The sequence below is a fragment of the Oryx dammah genome, unplaced genomic scaffold, assembly GCF_014754425.2.
Source record: "Oryx dammah isolate SB20612 unplaced genomic scaffold, SCBI_Odam_1.1 HiC_scaffold_27, whole genome shotgun sequence".
Lineage (NCBI taxonomy): Eukaryota > Metazoa > Chordata > Mammalia > Artiodactyla > Bovidae > Oryx > Oryx dammah.
The window spans coordinates 99,836,390-99,857,986 of NW_024070211.1; the positions used below are offsets into that span (position 1 = coordinate 99,836,390).

A 21,597-nucleotide genomic window follows, 5' to 3' on the forward strand; every position below is an offset into this window, starting at 1 on the left:
CCATGACTGAAGCAGCGTGACCAGACCTGAGTTGTTCTAAGTACCATTCAGATAAAATCATCACAGCCTTTCCTTGACTTGAGCCCTACAGTGATGGAGATTGTTCCCTCATACCTCACAGTTACTTATTGGGTTGAAAGGTATATGGAGAATGGTCATTAGACGTCTCCACAGTCACCTGCTGCTGACCACTCGCCTCCTACAACAAAGCAGAACAGATGAGACATGTGAGCAATGAAATCCAAACTCTGCTACCCAGATTGGACTGAGTCCCACATCGTAAAGACAAGCACTGCTTACAAGTGATTTTCTTAATGTCATATAGAGCCTTCAAGGTTAATTACTTCCCTAAGGAGTTTAAGTGTCTGATAGACCCAAAGAACCTCTTCCAACTTGTATGAGTTGTCTCTTCACATCAAACTACAATTTATTAAACAAATCTCTTATCCTTTGGGGCCAGATGTGACTTGGACCTCAGTAATTTCAGATTTTACAATCTGAAATATACTATGCATATGCTGTGTATCACCGATGATACTCAGTGGGGTCTCAGATTGTACCTTATGATCAAACACATTAACAGGTCTGTGCTGACAAGTATGAAGATACAGTGTAAATGGGACAAAGATCTTGTCTTGTGTCAGTTCAGCTGGGCTTTTGCCACAGGTCAGGTTTTTGATGAAGTAGTTACAAAGAAAATTCTTAAGATTTGTTTGTTTCAGCGCGGCAGATACGGATTGTGGGTTCCAGTAACTGTGGTTGCCAATAACTGCACAAATTTAAATCATTTAGAGGCAAACAAAACAAAACAAAAAACACTACCTCCTCTGTAATTCAGCCACAATCCTAGGGCTGTTTTTGGAATTGGAACCTATGGGATGTGGCTAGCTGATGGGATCGACTGGGTAGATAAATTTCCTTAGAATTTCAAGGATACTTTGCAGGAAAACACTATGCTTTCTGCCCAACTTGAATTCAAATGTCAGATTTCTTCCATATTAATATCATACCAGTATCTTCCATAACAAGAACTAAGAGTTATTTAGCTCTATTAAGTCTTCTACAAAAACAGGTATGGTTTGTTTTTCATCCCTGTTAAATTCTGAAATATTTTTTCCAAGTATTTAATTATAACAGATTTTTATAATGATTATTATTGATATAATCTCTGGTACCAGGACTGCAAACTCCAGCTTTATCTTAATTTGCCTGGAAGTATTTTAGAGGAGACAGGATAGAGACTTGAGGGGGTAATGAAATGTGCTACAAGCTTAGAAAATATTAAAATATTTCAGGGAGCTCTGCGGGTGTGGCTTGGATATTGCTATGCTAATCTGTATGCAGAGAATTATATTTCATAGCTGAAAACAACTCTAAGCATACACTCCCTCTAAACTCAGTTCTTTATGTCCATGTTTCATTTTTGATTTGATTCTTCCTTGAGTTCTGATTTACCCACTTTTGAAACTACTCACTGCCATAATGGCCACTGGATGGTGTGTACCAACCTCCACAGGAACTGCTGCCGTCTGCACATGTGTGTACTGTGGCAAGTAGGCCCCTTGCATAGCTGATGTGGCAGGCATGTACTGAAAAGAAGAATACGGTCAGGGTGGCCAATGACAAGCCATGGGTGAAGATCATTACAGTTTCTCATCCTCAATAATTCAGTATCACTAATGTGCTATTTTAATCTAGAAGATCTCTCCCTCAAAAAAACTCATTCATTTCCAGCAGCTGCCTGAATTAGAATTGTTCCCATAAGTGGAGACCCAAGAAGTAAATGCCTTAGATCTTCAGCAGGTCACTGAAAAATGGGGAAAAAATGGAAAACGGACCCTTGCTTTCCTGATGCTGAAAATTATCCTTCTCCAAAGGCAGGAGAGATTTCTCATTCGATGTAAGTGGCCCTGGTTATGCCTTGATGAGCTGCTGCTGTTTGCTGTGAACGTAAGCAAAGAAAATACTACCCTTTGTTCTAATAAGTCACCACAGATATGGTCTCAATTAAAAGCCTTTGGTCATCTTACCATCTAAATGCTACACATATCAAACCTGGAAATTAATCTGATATTAGCTCAACTCCATACCCAACTGCAACCCTGGACTTGGGGAAAAAGTCAATACTACGATTGTGATTCAGTGCCCCTAAAACCCATACAAGTGGAAGTAAGTGGGGAAAAATCCCCTGCCTTTATTACCATGTAACACCTTCATCTTTGGCTTCATGAGACCAGGTCTGCCAGTGTGAATGAATGATACCAGTTACTAGGGCTACAAGTGATTTTGTTTGGATGCTATATTCTGATACAGGAGAGACAGACAGCCAGAGGACAGACTTTTAGTTCATCAATTAATCAAGAAATCTCTGAGTATTTACTATGTGGGAGGTGAGAGGGGATCAAATATAATCTCTGACATTATAGAGCCTATAACTGATAAGGAAAACCAGGCTGCACGAATTTAGCCTCCTCTGTAAGCTGAGACACATGATATTAATTTGCCACCTACTGTTCCGGTGCTGCCAAGTGACAGATGACTCATTTGCTGGGCCAGAGGGCTGATCATAGACGCAGGCTGTAGTGACATGGTGTGCTCCATGGAGGGAGTTAACACAGCACCCTGGGGAGTCAGACAGAGCAAGTGAGACACACTGAGGGCGGAGGGGAATTCTGGAACCACCTTTTCCATAGGAAATGGCTTAGCCTGCTGCAGAACATGAAGCAAAAATAACCTCCCTTCAAACTTGTAAACTGTCATATGTGATGTCTTAAAAATCATCTAGATTGTGCTGAGACTTGTAAAATCTTTGTTTAGCTGCATATGAGATCTGGCTCCCTGACCAGGGATCAAACCCAGGTCCCCTGCATTGGGAACATGGAGCCTCAGCCACTGGACCACCAGGTAAGTCTCCCTGAGACTTTTCTAAAGAGCACTCACTTCATAGAAATCCCTCTCTATTAAATACCACTCCCTTTCTCTTCACTTAACTGTAAAGCAAGCTAGTCCATGGGAGGACTATGTGCTGTGACAGGAAACAAATTACTTGGGCTGGCCAGGGTTACAGAATACTTAATTCATTTTTAAAGTAAATGACAGCTGATGTTTTATGCAGTCACAAGACAATATACTATACTGCATATTATAAATACAGCGTCTTGTTTAAAAATGTTAAAAAAAAAATAGTCATTTGATTCAAGGTCAGGCTGTTAGGGTCAAGATCACAGTCTTCATTCACTCAGTGTTTCTCAGAACTTGCAACTGTAATTTGGTGCCAGAGGAGGGAAGCAGATTCAGATATAATTAATAATCCAATTTCAGAATCTTTGACTTCATTGGAAAAAATTCTGGTCTTCAAAAACAAAATTAAACATAGCTGTAAAGCAATTACCTTCCAATTAAAAATAAATAAATAAATTAAATTAAATATAGTTAAAAACACAGAGGAGGGGTGAAAAAAATTACTCATATAACCCAGCCGGTCTCTAATACATGGCTGTTACCATTGTCTGGGTAGCACTGCATGGATTCTGGCTTCCACATATTTTTACAGAGTTGCAACCAGGTTCATATGAAATACGAAACTACTTCATATCCTGGGTTTTGCTTTTTAACTTAACATTCCATTATCAGTATTTACCTAACTTACTGCCTTGCTCTCATTATCATTTTTAATGATTACTTAATGGCACCCTGATTGTATATGAAATTCAATTAGTTCTATTTCCGGATTTTTGCATCTTCTCTAATTTATCCTATTGTAACATTCTTACAGATTATTGCATTCCTCTCACTTCTGCAATCACCCAATTACCTGAGGATGCAATTACTCTGATACATCACACAATTATTAATGTTAGGTTTTTGGTATCACTGGGACTGACTCATCATCTCTTAAAAACAGTTATTTATTGATAGTTAGATACACAAATGAGGGTAAAAGCTGATGTGCAGGAACTTCAGGGCTAGTCTCAGGCAGTCTAAATCTGGGTGTGGAAAAGGAATGACTTCTCAGGTGGGTCCTTCTGCACACACTACTGCTGTCTTAGCACACACTACAGCTGTCTCACTGGTGTTCAACTAAGAGATGTGCTGCCTGTCTCTAATAGGTAAGCCCTCCTCCCTCCAGGAGAAGAGTGCCAAAGGATGCAGATTCATGTCAGAGATAGTAGTTGCGTGAAAGTCATTCAGTCGTGTCCGACTCTTTGTGACCCCAAGGACTACACAGTCCATGGAATTCTCCAAGCCAGAAAACTGGAGTGGGTAGCCTTTCCCTTCTCCAGATCTTCCCAACCCAGGGATCGAACCCAGGTCTCCCACATTGCAGGCAGATTCTTTACCAGCTGAGCCACATGGGAAGCCCAAGAATACTGGAGTGGGTAGCCTATTCTTTCTCCAGCAGATCCTCCCAACCAAGGAATCAAACCAGAATCTCCTGCATTGTAGGTCAATTCTTTACCAGCTGAGCTACCAGGGAAGCCCATGTCAGAGATCACTTGTTATTAATATATTTCATAAGAATTTTTTCCCTGTAAAAATTTTTAATGTGCATCATTCAAAAGTGAGTGGTAACATGAAATGACTCAGAAGACTATAACATTCAGGAGTTTCCTGCTGCTCTTCCTCATTCATCTGTAGGAGCTATTGTCCTAGAAAGCCCCCAAATGAAAAATGAGCTGATCTCTAGCATTCCCGAATAGGACAGCACAGAGTACCTGGGATGTAGACTGCCATGGGCGTTTGTGTGGCTTAGTGGGTGGATATGGGTAGATATATGTGTGGGTGTGTAGAAACATATGTGTGCATGTTTATACAGACAATATAACACAATACAACACATATAGATACATCATCAGAGAGCTCCTCTCCTGTGGTATCAACTAAACATGCTTTTTCTCCTTCAAAGTCATCTCATCAACTTCCTGTTCAGAATGTGCCCCTGTTCTGCTGTTTCACACGCCTGGTCTAACACTGCGTAGTGTCCTCTTTCGGAAGTTGTCCTAAAGAAATTCCTGTCTCATTTTAAGGCCAAGAACAATGTGCTTTTCCCTATGCAACTGATCTGTTTTATAAGCACTATGAGCTATACTGCTTATTAAGATTCCCATTTTGCACTGGTTATTAGAAAGCTTAGGCTTGCTTTGTGGCGAGCATCCAGATTATTATAGTAGGCATTCTTAGTCTTTTTTGTGATTTTTGTTTTTTACCTTTATTTTTCAACATTCTAAACTCATGTTCTAATTCAACAAACTGGATTTTATGTATTTTTGAAAAATACATTCAATATACTACCTAACAAGGTGAAGTGTAACTCATTCAATTTAAAAAATGTAATATATATCTAAGTACAGTACATGTTCATGTCACTAAAGAAATCACATTTGTTATTTATCCTCAGTAGGCGTTACTTTTTAGTATTTAAAATTTCCATGGAGAGGTTAACACTGATGAAAAAACCCTAGGTCAATTTTGAACACTTTATATTTGCATTAAACAGAATGTAGACAAAGAGCTATTTCATCACAAGTATGGTTAAAAATTTCGCAATTTAAAAACTTTAAAATTTAAAAATTCAGTGGAATGATCTCCTATATTTAAATTCTCATGGATTGCAAATCTAACTTAATGTCAACTACCAATCTGTTTTAAGGCAAGGTGAGTCAAAGTTTTATAATGAACTTATACATTCTCAATATTCCATATTTAACATTTCCCAAATACTACACCACCTTTGCACAAATGATTTAAACCCAGAGAATGGTTTCTAACTTATACATAGCTTACTTGAAAACTATAAAGCCATTAAGAGGAAAAACTTACAGGGTGCTGTAGGATATATGGTTGAGGTTGCATCCAGGAAGGACTTTGCACCTGGAAAAGGAAGGATTTTGGAAGAAACATTGATTTCCATAGGAGCGCTACTTATTTCTCTAGAGATCTTTTAATCATGTTAAAATCTACAGGAGGAAAATAAAGAAACAATACTATCAATTGATTAAAAGGATTTAACTTAAGGCAGTTAAGAGTTCTTGACAAACTGGTCACTCTGAATAGGATGAAATGATTATTCAAAACCAAGTTCCATCTGCCCACTGAAAAAGTATTTGAGTATCAAGCACCAAAGAGGTAAAGGTAATAAGACATGGGCCCCACCCTCAAGAAATTTACTATCTAAGCAAGGGAGATAAACAAGTAAACAACTCAAAGAAACAGTGGAAAGTGTTACAATCAAGGTAGGAACATAGGTGCTTTAGGAATACAGAGGAATGAGCATTCATTCCAGCACATCTTACTAGAAACTAACCCTTAAAGTATGTGCTTATTTTAAGAGTAATCAAATTCAACTCCCTTTTGATACCCAGGACATTGTATTTCAAAAATCTTGTCTGGTGGTCAATAATTTCTAGTTAGTGTGAAATATAAAAATCTGAAATTCATATTTAGAAAATTAAACTTTAGTAACTAGATCCTGACATCTACAGTTAAAAGGATATCTATACAGTAGACCCTCTGGACTGAGAAATGACTGAGAGTCAGATTCTGTGGCATGGAAGAAAGCAGGGTTGTTTCTGCCACTCTAGAGAAAAGACTATCAGCCCATTTCTTGATACCCAAAGCTTTCCTGAGGTTAGCTTTCAGAATAAGCTTGTCTCTCAATTATTGAGGACAGAACCCTCCTGCATCTCATCCCCTACTGTTAACTTAAGAGGTTCTACAGAGAGGACATGGGGAAGAGTCATGGGGAAGAATGGATTGTGATTTACCTTGATAGCAGAGCCCCGATACTTGCTTTCTCTGGTTTCCTTTGCCACCTAAGGCAGACCAAAGTTAAGTGCTTCTGCCTCGTTAGCATTTCAGTTATCTGGACTGCAGCCTTTCCCCATCGGGATATTGGTTTCTTGCAGATGCCAATTTCTCAAATCCAATTGTATTAATATAAGCATATAGTGGTTTAGTGGAGAAAGGCCTGCTCCAACATGAGGGCCAGGCCTTCACTGAGAACATCACGGGGAGGCGAGCAGCTCCCTGCAGACCCCAATTTGGGCCAGATGCACTCATCCGTGGTATATTTCTGTGGTCCTGATAATCTAATAGCTCATATCATCATGGGGTTAGGGAGCCATGACATCTAATCCAATTTTCTTTCTGAAGCAACAAATCTGCTGCTGTCAATTTCTTTTCCTCAATTTTCCCTAACTATAAAATGGGAATAATAATCTATGTTCTTTATTGGTTCTTTATTCTCTTTTGAATCATGGATCCTTTTGAAAACCTGATGAAGGAAACAGACCTTTCCCTCCGCACCTGACTGCATACATACCAAAGACACTTTGCATTTAAGAGAATCACAGATCACTTAAAGCCCATTTTCTGATCCCATTGGGCCCCTGAACTTATGGGGTTGAGGATCTAACAAGTAATGCCACTGAGGGCCAGGCAATTGGAATAAAATTCCACATGTATCTTAGGGAAACAGATTGCCCCGGAAAAGAAATCAGGCCTTCGTAATGAAATGCTGTTTCCAGTTAGGTCTATCAAATCTATTAACAACAATGGTCTCCTAATTTTCTTCTACTCTGTGAAATAATTCTGTGGCCAAAAATGGTCACTGCCATTATAGCAAAGACAGAAAAAGAGGTTGTGAGGAGATACATTCATAGCTGTAAATATTTACAGTGCATACACTGAAATTAATATGCACAATCTTTCATTTGCCTGAGAATATGCTTACTTGTCCCTATTAGAGGTTGCAAAGTTCAAATAGTTAAGAAAGAAAACTATCCTTTAAAATCAGACACAGGAATTGTTAATTAGGGAAAATGCACTGCAGCAGATCTCAGTGAATCTCAGGCAAGGAAAATAAACAAATCTTAAGTTAAAAATCATTAGAGAGGGATTAAATGAGTGAGTGCTACACCGAGCAGATGAGCAGATCGAAGTAGCAGCGTAAGAAACTTAACCCAAGGAGATAAAAGACAATGAGTGACGGCTCAGAGAAAGGAAGTGAAAAGAACCTAGAAGCTGAGGGAGGCGTGAATGCTACTTTACAACTTCAGTTCTAGTGTATTTAAACACTTCTGTTTGTTATTCAGAGCTACTTCAATGCTTTTAGACAGAACCACCTTTGCTATATTGCTTATGTTGACCAATCCATTATTTTAAAAAAGCAGAATGGATATACTCTTACCAGCCAGTTAATCCTGGATGTAAAGTATAAAGGACGATAATGATAATCATAGCTAACATTTATTGAGTGCTAATCATAGGCCAGGTATTGTGTTGAGCTCTTTACACAGATAATCTCCTTTAGTTGTTATCATAAGTCTATGAGATAGAAACTATTATTATCCCCATTTTAAAGATGAGGAAACTGAGGCTTATAGATGTGAAATTACACAGTTATTTGATATTATCCCCTACCACCAGAATCCAGGGTTACAATATCTAATTCAATTGTTTTAAAGACAAGAATACACAAAAGTTTAGTCACACAGGATCTCAACAGTTAACAAAAGTGTATTCCTATGTCTGTAATTGACTCCGTTGGTGTTCCTGTCTGGGTCAAGGTGGTGACCTTGTGAGAGGCACTCCGATATGGGAGGAGAAATACATGTACACCCAGGATTCACGGAGAATAGGAGCTACCTCTCCAATAAAACCACATCAGTATAACCACAAGGTGCTGAAGGAGATCTTGGTTCTAAGTTGGGAGCGTAAGGTAAAGCCTCTTCAAAAGATAACCTAAACGGGAAGCCGCCTCCCCTTTTTTGGCCTCAAGTCTCAATGCATTGCTCATTTCATGTTACCTGATAGAGACACATCTTCATTTATTAGCATATTTACTTGCTCTTTTGTTAGTTTCTGCTGACAAATTAACAAAGGAATAGTACAGATCTATTCTGTATTTTACCTAATGGCAATTCTCTTCCAGTTTCAATGTCTGGGACACATGGTGTCCAGTGGCAGGGCCTGTTGTAAAGCAAGCATCTGAGTTTGTCCCAATTCTAAAATGCTATAATTTCAAAAACTAACAACCATTTCCCTTTGTTGTACATTCTCCTAAACACAAAAATAAATCACTCTGTCAAATAAAAAGCGGCCAATTCTAAATTGGGTATCTAAGCTGCCTAACATTTGACTTAAAATTTCATTATAAATGTTTAAAATTTTAAGATACATAAAATCATAGCAATGATTCATGGTTGGCAAGTTGTCATACTCTTGATGAATCCTAAAGGTACAAACCTGGTAGGCAGATACAGGAGATGCAATATAGGGTGTAATAGAAGTTTGAGTAATCATTCGGTTTGTAGCAATACTGTATGGTGAAGGATAAAATCTAGAACAAACACAAAAGCCTTTATTAAGTAATCCTTTAAGCACAATCATTCATGGAATAAACGTCTGATATTTTCCACCTTCACATTTTCCCTCTAGCTATTATGTATTTATCTTAATGACATACCCATTCTGTATAGCAGCTGTGGTTGGGTCATAAGTAAGTGTCATTCCAGCCTATGGGAAAGAAAAAGAAACATTCATCTGCAAAGGTACAAATTAAAAATTCCATTTCTCAGACTCATGGCAACAAAAAATGGGGATAGTTTAGTATTTGATAAAATTGAGAGTTTATGTTAGACACACGTAATTATAAACTCAACACAAGAATTAAGCTCTAGATTGGCACTGTACAACATAGGAGCCCTTAGTCAAAGACACCTATTTAAACTTAAATGAAAAGCTGAGTCCCTCTACCATACCAGCTACATTTCAAAGGCGTTACAAGTGACTAGTGGCAATCACTGCACAGTACAGACTGTAGAACATTCTACTGAATGGCAGTTCCTTAGACATTCTTGAACCAATATGTTACTTAAAAAAAAAAAGAACAATTTATTTACGGTTAGTATGGGGGAATGGAGAGCCAACATTTTTATTAAGAAATTGAGCTCTTTTTCTTTTTTTAAAGAACATTATTGAAAAGAATTAGGTAAAAAAAACCTGAATGACAAATATACTACTTATTTTAATAATATTTAAAATAATTTCTAAATAATTAAAACTGTAATTCTAAGAAACCATAACATTAAAGACCACGTGTGTGGTGGGCTGCTGTCCATGGGGTCGCATAGAGTAGGACATGACTGAAGCGACTTAGCACGTATGCATGCGTTGGAGAAGGAAATGGCAACCCACTCGTGTTCTTGCCTGGAGAATCCCAGGGACGGAGGAGCCTGGTGGGCTGCAGAGTCGGACACGACTGAAGCAACTTAGCTGTAGCTGTGCATTTTTTATAGCAATTTAAAATGTGCCCCGGGGCGGGGGCCCCGGCTTTTTGTAATAAATGTTGCTAACTGGTAAACCCGGCTGTTTCCACCACCTATTGTCTGTCGGGAGAATCATCACTTCCTTAGCTCTGTATTCACTGTGAGAAGTCCTCACGTGACACTATCTGCATAATGAAGTTTTAACCCTAGCCCCTATTTTAGAAACGCGATAACCGCGTCAAGATGCTGCGTGTGTAACTACTCTCATATTTTGTGTGATGACACAGCCCCACAGAAGTTTCAGGAAAGGACTTACAAGTCTCACCTCTCCTTCTCTGTGCCAGGGCCGTCCATTTGGGATGTATTTGTTTGGGTTCTGCCTCTTCTTCTGTCCGCCATCCGCAAATTTACACAATAACGGTTCTGTAGGAGCTGAATAAACAGGGGAAAATAACAGGAAACCAGAATTGTATGTGCCTACAAGTGACGAAATGTAACTGAATTCTTTTAATAGGAGCAATGTTGGTGCTCGAAGGGAACTGAGAGAATACTTCAAGGCAAAAGTTTATTCAGACCCTTAGAAAAGGACCCACTGGTGAGAAACACAGTACACAAAATGTTAGCTATTTACTTCAAACTGGAGTGCAATGAACATTTAAAGAGCTATTCCGAGGAGGCAAAGGCAGTCTTTGATTCACTCGTGTATTTCTTTAGGCGTGGGCCCTCTAAGCTCCATCCCTGTAAATCTTCAAATGTAACTAGCATTGTCACTCTCCCCTCCTCCACTTAAAAACGCTCTTGTAATTTTCCATTATAATTTCTCAGAGAGGTCTTCACTTCCTCCAGGAGAAAACAAGTTCCCCTGTATACTGCTCACACTGTACTTTTCTTTTTTTTTTATAGGTGCTTACTATTTATTCATACAATTTAAAAACATTTCTTTAATTTTTAAAAAATTGGAGGGTAACTGCTTTACAATGCTGTGTTACTTTCTGTGTTACAACAACATGAATCAGCCATAGGTATACATACAACCCTTCCCTCTTAAGCCTTCCTCCCACCCTCCCCTTCCTACCTTTTAGGTCATCACAGAGCACCGAGCTGAGCTCCCTGGGCCATACAGCAGCTTCCCACTAGCTGTCTGTTTCACAGATGGTACTGCAGATACGTCAATGCTACTCTCTCAATTCACACGGCCCTCCTGCCCTGCCCCCACCACATTGCGTTTTTATTTGGAGCATCTATAATACTTTGTGAATGTGGCAATCTGTCTGGTGTCCATCTCCCCTCCAGAGTGTAAGCTCTGTGGGGGCAGTGACTTCTGTTCATCCCTGTTACCTCCAGTGCCAAAGTGTCTGGCATACCGCAGGCACTTACTCCCTCTTGGGTGAACCAACGAATGAATACAAACAGGTCTTATTTATTTTGGGGCTATAGCAGGGAAACAGCTATACCTGCACACTGTCTTTAAAGGTTTTTTTTGGCCTTTAATCATCCCACTTGGAGTTGCTTTACAATATATCCGCCTCATAAAATGATCCCAAAAAACTGTCAAAGAAAAGCAAGAGGTGCCTAAGATGCACAGACTTTTCTCACCAGGGTTACGTCTTCATTAGCCAAAAAAAGAAAAAAAAAAAGGCAACAACACAGTAGGCCACCCATAACTTCTGCTTTTTAATTTTTTTCTATAAGGGAAACGGTGTATTCTTAAAAGTTGCGCATGTTTCAGTATGTTTCTAGTTAACACAATAAAGATAAGCACACCTTCGTGTCTGGCTCTTGCATTCAGTCCTTTGTCTACCGTGGAATGGTGATTACTACTTTCAAGTTCTGTTTCAAAGTTAAATAACCATGAAGAGAAAAATATTACTTGTGGAAAATTTACTCCTTTCTCCTTTGCCTCTTATTATCCTAATTCATCTCTTATTTTATATCACTATTACCCACCCACTAATGACAGGGTGTGGAAGCAATAGTGTCTCTCAATGCTGCTCTGCCAAAAAAGCAAAACATAACCCAAACCCCACTGCCATTCCTCCTTGCAAGCTGTCCACTGGCACTCCTTTCCCCTCTCCCTGGCTGAGTTGCTCCAGAGGGACAGGCTGGCACGTGAGCTCAGGTCTGAAAGGCAGCTGTACTGCTATGGGTGCCTGGAGGTGAGAGCAAAACCGTCCTGTGTCTGGTGAGACACGCGTGCCCGCCATTCACAAAGGGGCCCTGAGTTTCTCTTCTGACTCCATTACCTCCCCCAGCCGCTGATTTCCTGAGCGAGGAACTTCCATTCTTCCATTTAAGGCAAGCCGGGTGTGATGGAAGATGGACAGAGGCCAAATCCTACATTCCTAAACCACATTCTCTGTCTCTTCAAACAAACAAAAAAAAGCTACGGACTTTTGGAAATTTCCACCTCTACCAACAATCACTGAAGGTAAAGTAAATGGATGCAGTGAAACCAGGGAGCTTTCTAATCACTGACCATGCTTTTAATCCTGCAACTGGCCCTGCAGAATCAGATTGAAATGGGACCGAGAAAAGACGACATTCAAGCAGAAGTGAAGAGAGTGCCTGTTGAGGCCGGTGACGCCCCGTCCTTGACTCCTGAGGACAAACTGAGAACTGAGAGAGAAACAAGAGCTCGCTCTCCACTGATCTAGAAAGGTCCTTATAGTAACAAACGTTTCCTCCAATGACATCTGAGGGTTTTAGGATTCTGCCTCCCCATAACCTTGCGGAGCAAGAGAGAGTAAACTCTATGGTGCCAGCACTTTGAGGGGCTTCACTCTGGGGAAGTGCTTTTATCTAGAGGCATTATAAAGATCAGCTCTGAGACTGAAAGTAAAATTAAAAACGAAAAAAAAGTTCCCTTCAAAGGGAACAACGCAAATGCACCATTTTTCCTCCATTAGCAGAGAAAGAAGGTGACCAGGTCAGAATCTTTCTGAAAGTTCCCCAGGGCTGCCCAGGCAGGCAGGTGCGAATGGAGGCAGCTGGGGAGCCATCGTTGGGGAGCACCAAGGCTGCGCCTTTGCTGAGAGGCCAAACAGGCCTTCCCTATCTGTGGGAAGGTGCTCCCAACACATTTTCATTCATCTCGACTACGCTCTGTCAACGAAAAAGCAATTTCAGGCAACAATCAAGCCTGCTAAAGACATGTAATGAGGAGGTAAACATCAAGTGAGCAATGACATGTTTGCAAATATATCATTTAAAATGAAACAAATGGAACAGAATGTAGCTGAATCTTTCAAAGTGAATTACATTTGCTACATGATTCTGCACTGTCATTAGGATATTTTCCTTCCTCTAAAACCAAAAAGGTAAGTCGTTAAAACAGTGTGTCTATTGGCAGGTGTCCCATATCTTAGGAAAACAAATTTGTTATTTCAAAGAACTACACCCCAGTTGGAGAAGGCAATCAATGGCAAACCACTCCAGTACTCTTGCCTGGAGACTCCCATGGATGGAGGAGCCTGGTAGGCTGCAGTCCATGGGGTCGCTGATGTCGGACACGACTGAGTGACTGACTGAGTGACTTCACTTTCACTTTTCACTTTCATGCACTGGAGAAGGAAATGGCAACCCACTCCAGTGTTCTTGCCTGGAGAATCCCAGGGACAGAGGAGCCTGGTGGGCTGCCGACTATGGGGTCGCACAGAGTCGGACACGACTGAAGCGACTTAGCAGCAGCAGCAGCATAACCCAGTAGAAATGACGCAGTTTTCAGACAGCTGTTGGGTCGTTGCTTCAGGGAAAGAGGAATGCCCTAGTATTCTGTGTGAGGCAACATACAATTCTAACCACTTCTTTCCTCTATTATTATGTTCTCTGGTCTGTTTGCAGTTGAAATTTTCACCAAGTGCCTGATCTCTGGCATCGACAGTCCCTCCAAAGGGGCTGTGAGCCACAGGGGGATGCCCACGATGGCTCCCTGCACATCTCCACCAAGTTGTGTCCTTACCCAGCTTCTGAAGTTCAGACTCTGCAGTGATTTATTTAGGCTCAACTGTCTTTCCTGGACACCTACACTCAACATCATTTCTAGAATGCTTGCTTTGACTAAGCACTGTAGCACGTGATCAGACCTCCCAGACATCCTCCTCACTTATCTAATCCAACTGCTCAGAGGACTCCAAGTTCTCTTCTATTTCTAACAAAGTGGAGTTTTTCCTTACCATGTTCTAACAGCTGGAGAAATGACTACCCCCCAGCTCCCATTTTTTTTCTAGCTGTGTAGCATTTTATCCCAAATAACAGTCTCTAAGACATAAACTGCCTTTGATAGAAGCTTTTCTATCAGTTTTGGAAAAGTAGCCCCCTCAGCAAATATAGGGGCTTCCCTGGTGGCTCAGATGGTAAAGAATCTGCCTGAAATGTGGGAGACCTGGGTTTGATTCAGGTTTCTCCAGGGTTGGGAAGATCCTCTGGAGAAGGGAATGGGAACCCATTCCATTATTCTTGCCTGGAGAATCCCATGGAGAGAGGAGCCTGGTGGGGTACAGTCCATAGCGTTGTACAGAATTGGACATGACTGAGCGACTTTCACTTCACAGCAACTGTAATCAGCTTTCTTAATGATCACTGTCAGCTACTTTCAAAGTTCCTCAACTAACAACATGCAAGAAACTATCCAAGACTCTTAAAAATTTCTATCTAAGGATCCAATGGATACTATCCTTTTTTTGTGTTTCCTGTTTCAGTCCCTTCTTTGTTTACAACCAAACCTTGTGGTCCTCTCTACCATGGGGCACAACTCTGGCTTCTCTCTGCAGATGCCTACCCTCCCATACGGGCTCTGTTAGGGTCTGTCTCTGCTTTCCTGACCCTTACAGAGTGGTTCCATATCCCATTCAGCTTTCCTTGTCAGTAAAATAATGGTTAAACAACAGGTTAAAGAGAAACCAATAACACAATATTTTCCCATCACTCCAACATAAATATTTTAATATTCTATATTTACTACTTTTCTAAGTCTATATTTATTTTTCATTTTTGCAATGATAGGGGCTTTTATCATTTACATTGTAGCTCTTTATCTTGCTACAGAATCTTTTTTTTTCTAATGGTTACATAATGTTCTATTTGAAAAGGGATCATGTATAGTTTCTTTGTTCTTATAACTAACACTGTGTGAACATCTGTGAGTGTTATATATTTTATCTCTTTGGTCCCAGGGCCAATGTGATGCTAGTGGTCAGATTCTATGCTGGTTGGAACAATGGATCTAGATTAGTCTTTCTGGGTTTGAATTTTGGCTTTTCCATTTACTAGCTAGTGATTCCAGGCAGGTCTCTGGTTTCATAATATGTGAAATGGAGACCATTAAGAGTGCTTACTTCAAAACATTGTTATAATTAATATATATAAATATACATAAAACACACAGAACAATTCAATAAGTATTAGTTACTATTATTATTATCACTATGACAACAGGAGGAGCTCAAATTTTGAGCTGTGGTTCCTCCTTTGAACTGTTAAATTCTTGGGAGAGGAACTTCTGGTTCAGAAGTTATAAATGTTTTTAGGGACTGGCCTGTTTTCCTTGGGATTTGATTCTGTGAGATTTAAAGAGCTGGCTACGGTTGCTACGTTGGCTTGATGTAGACTAAAGAAATGTTTAAGTTGTAGTTAGGGATGAAGTTACTGGCAAATGCCTTTTAGAAAACTGTTTCGTAGTAACACCTACATTTTTAACTTAAGATCCTTATGCTTTAATGAAGTCTTACTTCACTATTTATGAGCTTCCCAGGTGGCCCTAGTGGTAAAGGACCCGCCTGCCAATGCAGAAGACATAAGAGACATGCGTTTGATCCCTGGGTCGTGAGGATCCTCTGCAGGAGGGCATGGCAGCCCACTCCAGTATTCTTGCCTGGAGAATCAGATGGACAGAGGAGTCTGGCAGGCTACAGTCCACAGGGGTGCAAAGAGTCGGGACAGGACTGAAGTGACTTAACATGCACACACCACCATTTACTATTCCTCTCTAGCAGGACCTGACGGTAGAAAGGTGTAAAACTGACTGGAGTGGGCCTGTGGGCTGGGTGTGATCCACGGTGGTAACAGCTGCCTGAAGGCAGTCTCCTCCTAAACCTGGCACAACACTCAAAGCATCTTCAGCTGAAACATGGTTGAGGTCCCTTGTCACTTTTTAAAACCCAGACTTCCCTTCTGGTAGAGAGTAAGTTTTAGTTTCGGATCTGCAAGACAGTCCTCACCCCAGTGGCCTCCCAGGATGGTTCCTGTGCTTCTGCTTTCTCGGTGATGATTTATTCATGATTTACCTTTGGAGAGAACATCTCAACAGAATGTGCATTCAGACTCTGCTCTATTGTACGCATTGGGTGAGGGATACGGGAACCACCACAATCCCAGAGGTCTGATCACACTGTCCTAAAGGTACCAGGACCATTGCACATGTCTTCAAGTATTTCTTTTGTCCTAGAGTTGCCCAAATTTTCTGTTTTTAACAGAGTAAATGAAGCTTAAGCCAAACGTGCAGGAAACGAAATGGGCAATAAAAGCCCTTGAAAGATGTCCAGCCTTTTTACTAGATTTGTAATTTTTCCTCTAAACATCACCTTTTCTGCCTTCTGGCACTGAACAAGGCCCAAATAATTTTACCTATATACAGAACATTCCAGAACATGGGTAAAAGCAGTTTTCAAGCCCTGCCAAGCACATACCCAAACTGAAAAGTCAAGGTAACACAGAAAGCAGATGTAAAACAAGCTGGGGTCTTTGGATGGAGTCGGCCAATAGTCACATATGCACTTCACTGGAGCTCCTTTGCCTGCACAGGAGAAGCTTCAGGCAATGCAGCAGAATGAAGCCAGCGTGAAGCTGGGAATCTAACAAGCAATTGCGTATCCAGTGACTAGGCACTTTTTTTCTTAAAAACAAACAAACAAACAAAAAACTCTCTGTCCCGACCACACTAGAACGTCTTCACATTCCATTAATGTCATAGAGAGGTCCAGAAGGAGAGACGTGACCATACTGCCTCTGCAGCACTGGATATGCATGTGGCCTTTGTCCATGGGGTGTGTGTTGTGGGTGCAGGGCAAGCAGCCCTAGGAGAGTTCCAGCTAACATGCCATATGCATTTGCACTCTCTTCCAGGAAGGTACTGGAAGAACATTTTTCAGACAAATCTCTGAATCATGACCATGAGTGACAGTGTCTTTGCCTTGGGTATATCTCCTAATTTGGACCTCAGTTCTACCCATCTCTTGTTTCTAACATTCACTGTGTGGGAAAGCACCACTATACTATTTCTCCATAATGGAATTTTTATCAACCCAATAGGACATACTGCTTTTAAATTCCTATGGAATTCACCTAGATTGCCTCACAAAGAAGTCACTGTCTCACAAAGAAGTTCTTTTATCCTCGTAGTCCTTTCAAGTAAATGTGACTAAGTGCAAACCAGCTAGCACTCAAAACCAAGGTAAATCCAAACAAAAAAAAAATGCTTCAGTATTTTCAGAGAAAAGTGAGAGCCTGAGTGCAGAGAAGCATAGAAGGAAAGGCGTTCTGAGAAATTTCTTTTTCAACATAAATTGTAATGTATGCTTGAAGAATCTGCCATAAGATAAAGCCTTTGTGAAAATATGGTAATGTCAGACACAAAAGTACAAGATTTTTTAAAAGCAGCTTCAGAAAGAAGACTGCATAAAATGTTGTGATGTGGTTGAGTGATTTTTATGGAACTCTAAACATGCATTACCAGGCCCCACATAGGGGCCTAAGCTACAACACCCTGGCATGAAGACAGTGCTGGCAGACGGATGGGTAGTATTGGAGAAATGACATAGCTGAGTTCCTCTTGCTTTGCCATCTAGAGACTTTCTCTCTAGTGTCACACAATGAGTTAACTGCTCAGTTTGCTAATTTTCAAAAAGTGTCTTTGGGGGACTGTGTCTAATATGTGTTTCTTTTCTATACTTGGTTCCAATGTCACATGCAAATCACCAGTCATGCAAGAATCAGAGTACTCTGACAGAAACCAACCTGGATAATTCTGCTTATGCCAGCTAAACAACTTGCATCATTAAATAAACCATCCTCTAACTGTATTTATGAAATGTTATGTCTGCCTAGCAATAAGCCTACATTATTTAAACATGAAAGTGGAGGCCCATTCAATTTACCCTTGTCTGACAATATTTTTTCTTTTTCACCTGGTTCTACTGAAAGTAATTATATGCACTCCATGAAGAAACCCATGTGACAGAGCAGTCAGTCAGGTAATTGGAGGGGAGAGAGAGGCATTAATAAACAGACTCTTAGTCAAAGATAATTCTTGTATTTACATAGACAGAAAACAATACAGAGATGTTAAAAATGGTTTCAGTTCTGGTGTGGTATCTCCAGTCCACTGGAGACTTGTTTTGGGGATGGGTTGTTTATTGAACAGTGGGCTTCCCAACCTGCATTGTACATCTCAAACTCCTGCCAAAACAGCAGCTCAACCACTTATAGGCAAAATCTATCCCAAAAGGCCATCAAAATAGCCAGCCACGAATCTTGTGATAAGCACTCCATCTGAAAAATGCTCTTGGAAACCCTTGGGTAAACCTCTGCTGGTATAGGGCAATGCACAGGCTTTTGGTGCCTACTGCAAAATTAAAATATAAAACAGCCCTCGCCACTAAAGAACTTGTTGTCTAGTCAGGAACCAATACTGAAACACAGGAGAGACCATCACACATCAGAAAATGGCATAAAGTTAAGTCCTGGTTCGAATAAAGAGAATGGCTTGACCGCACAGCTATCCTCCCTAAGGGATGCTCCTCTTGGAGAAGGAACTGATCTGGTTCTTACACCCACTCTGACCCTCAGCACTACTTGGAAGAAAGTATTCATCATTAGCTGCAAAGGTGCAGAGAATCCTACAATCATTTATGTGTGGTTTGGAAATCAGGTCTCTTTTGTTTTTTTCCTAGAATGGGTGTGACCAACAATCTTCAAATCTACTTCAAAGAAAACAGTTAAATGACACAACCATGAGGTCCTTTGGAGAAAAAAGGAAACTGGCCAACCTCAATTCGTGACATGCTGAGATCTATTTTACGCAGGGAACTGGCAGATCTTATCTTAGGCTGATACAACATCAAAATAAAAGGGTGCTGTGGTGTTTCTCCTTGAAATTCCGCTGTTGCATTCAAGAACAAGCTGACAAAGTAAGGAGGTCATAGGTGTGTGGATGAGCAGCCCTTCTAAGAGACTCATGTAATTCTCTGGGGTCCTGACTATGCAGAGGACGGCAAGGGGAGGGAGTAGGGCACGGGGGCAGCTGTGTGCAGGGGCCTTGCAAGGCCTGCAGGGCAAGGTTGACAGAAGGCTCCCAAGTATGAAATCTTTCCCTTGTCTTTACTTAGTTTGAGGGTAAAAACAATCCCTTCTTGTTTTCTTTAATTTCAACTCAAAAGAAAACTGCCTAAGAAAAACAAAAAAGGAAGCTTTTTCACAAGGCTGAGTTCCTTGAAAGAATGTAACTACCAGGTCTTGTATTTTATGCTTCAAACTCATGTCAGTAGGCAGTTCAAGCTCCCATACAGCCATGCAAACTGTATCCTATCAGGTTTTGGTGTTAAAGGATGCAATTAGTTCATGGGATCACACATACTTTTATGAAGTGGGACTCACCCGGATATCGAAACTAAAGTGGATCCTTAACCATAATCATGAGCCATCCAGTTAAACATGGAGCCTTAGAGCTACAGGAGAATAAATACTAAACACTAGTTACACATGCGCGCATAGAAACATCTTCCAGTTTGTGGTCAGCCACTTGCACGCCAGCTTGTAAATAGTGTTGTCTTGGTAAGTTCATGCAAAATAACAAACAGTTATTGGTGCTTAGTAAGGTTCAAGTACTGAGCTAGGCATGAAAACCGGAAGATGAGAAAACAGGCTCTGCCTTCAAGGAGCTCAGTTTAGTACACTGATATGTGTAAACCTGTTAAATTAAATGCTGCCCTACAGGTGGGTGTCCTCAGGGAGCAATGCAGATGGTAACCCAATGGGAGCAGAGAAGGCTGCTGAAGTGGGGAGGCAGGCCTTGACCAGAATCTTGAGGGGTGGGAAGGGAACAGCCAAGTTAAAGGGAATGGAAGCGAAGCCATCTGCTTAGAGCTGCGGTGTGGGAGCCGTTTAGGGAGAGGGCTGTGCAAACTGGTGAAAACTGTGAAGAACTACAGTTTAGGTAAGGGTGAGAGGCTGAGTGAGGCCCAGTGATGATGAGGGTCTGGCCAGGCTCACTGTCTTTCAGAGCAGGTTTAGTGGGAGTCAGAGGAGGTGTGATGTTGGAATGCAATCTCCTGAGGTGTACTGTTCTCAGTTAAGACAACACAGGTCAGAACAACGGCAGGAGGAGGCTACAGAGGAGCGGATGGAGGGGCCATCGCAGCTGAGTCCAGGCACTATAAGCAGGGAGGGCTCACACACGTTGAAATCATCTAGAACAAAGGCAGGAGCTGGGGTAGAAAGTACCATTGTCCTCAATGGATATGACTGAATGACAGCATACTTACTGAATGATAAGGTGTGCTAGAGGATGCCTTTAGCATCCAGGGAGGAGAGGTTTCCAATCCTCTGCAAGGCACACAGCTTCCTTTCCAGTACGTCTGCTTCCATTCATATATATTTTTTCATTTTATACATACATACTCATTTTATTTTTTGAATTAAAAAGAATTCATTAAGGTATAGTGATTTACTGTGTTGTGTTAGTTTCTGCTGTATAGCAAAGTGTATCAGTTATACACATACACATACCCCCTCTTTTAGATTCTTTTCCCCATACAGATCATTACAGAGAACTGAGTAGAGTTCCCTGTGCTAAACTGTAGCTTCTTATTTGTTGCCGTTTTCCAGGTGTGTCCCACTCTTTGACCACCCCATGAACTGTAGCCCACCAGGCTCCTCTGTCCTTGAGGTTTCCCAGGCACGAATACGGGGCAGCCGTTTCTTTCTCCAGGGGATTTTCCTGACCCAGGGATCGGAACCGTGTCTCCGCAGGTCTCCTGCATTGCAGGCAGATTCTTTGCTGCTGAGCCGCCAGGTGAGTCCAGTTCCTGTTCGTCATCTATCTTACGCATGGGATAGTAGTGTGTATTTGTCAGTCTCCCAATTTATCCCTCCCCCTCCCCCTCCCTTTCCTCCCTGGTAACCATGAGTTTCTTTTCTACATCTGCGACTCTATGCTTCCATTCACATTTACACAGCTGGGAGAAGTGAATTTTGAAGTCGTTTTGGAAATCCAAAGAAATAAATTTTAAAGAGCTAAATGAGGAGTGTTTTGTTCTTGATGTAAGAGTCACCACAT

At 41.0% G+C, this 21,597-nt stretch overlaps 1 protein-coding gene across 13 annotated transcripts in view; it reads right to left on the reverse strand.

Moving 5' to 3' along the window:
* The window catches only part of RBMS1 (RNA binding motif single stranded interacting protein 1), a 221,469-nt gene that overhangs the window by 3,327 nt on the left and 196,545 nt on the right, over positions 1–21,597 (reverse strand). For 5 of the 13 annotated variants that reach the window (XM_040229207.1, XM_040229208.1, XM_040229220.1 and 2 more), the window contains exons 7-14: positions 10,585–10,700; positions 9,467–9,516; positions 9,247–9,340; positions 6,765–6,812; positions 5,821–5,871; positions 2,512–2,622; positions 1,509–1,589; positions 115–199 (exon numbers count right to left, since the gene is read on the reverse strand). In XM_040229207.1, the coding sequence (XP_040085141.1) occupies positions 122–199; positions 1,509–1,589; positions 2,512–2,622; positions 5,821–5,871; positions 6,765–6,812; positions 9,247–9,340; positions 9,467–9,516; positions 10,585–10,700 (629 nt within the window). In that variant the 3' untranslated portion in view covers positions 115–121. The remainder of the gene's footprint in view (positions 1–114; positions 200–1,508; positions 1,590–2,511; positions 2,623–5,820; positions 5,872–6,764; positions 6,813–9,246; positions 9,341–9,466; positions 9,517–10,584; positions 10,701–21,597) is intronic. The other 8 variants (XM_040229217.1, XM_040229219.1, XM_040229218.1 and 5 more) reach the window with 3 other exon arrangements.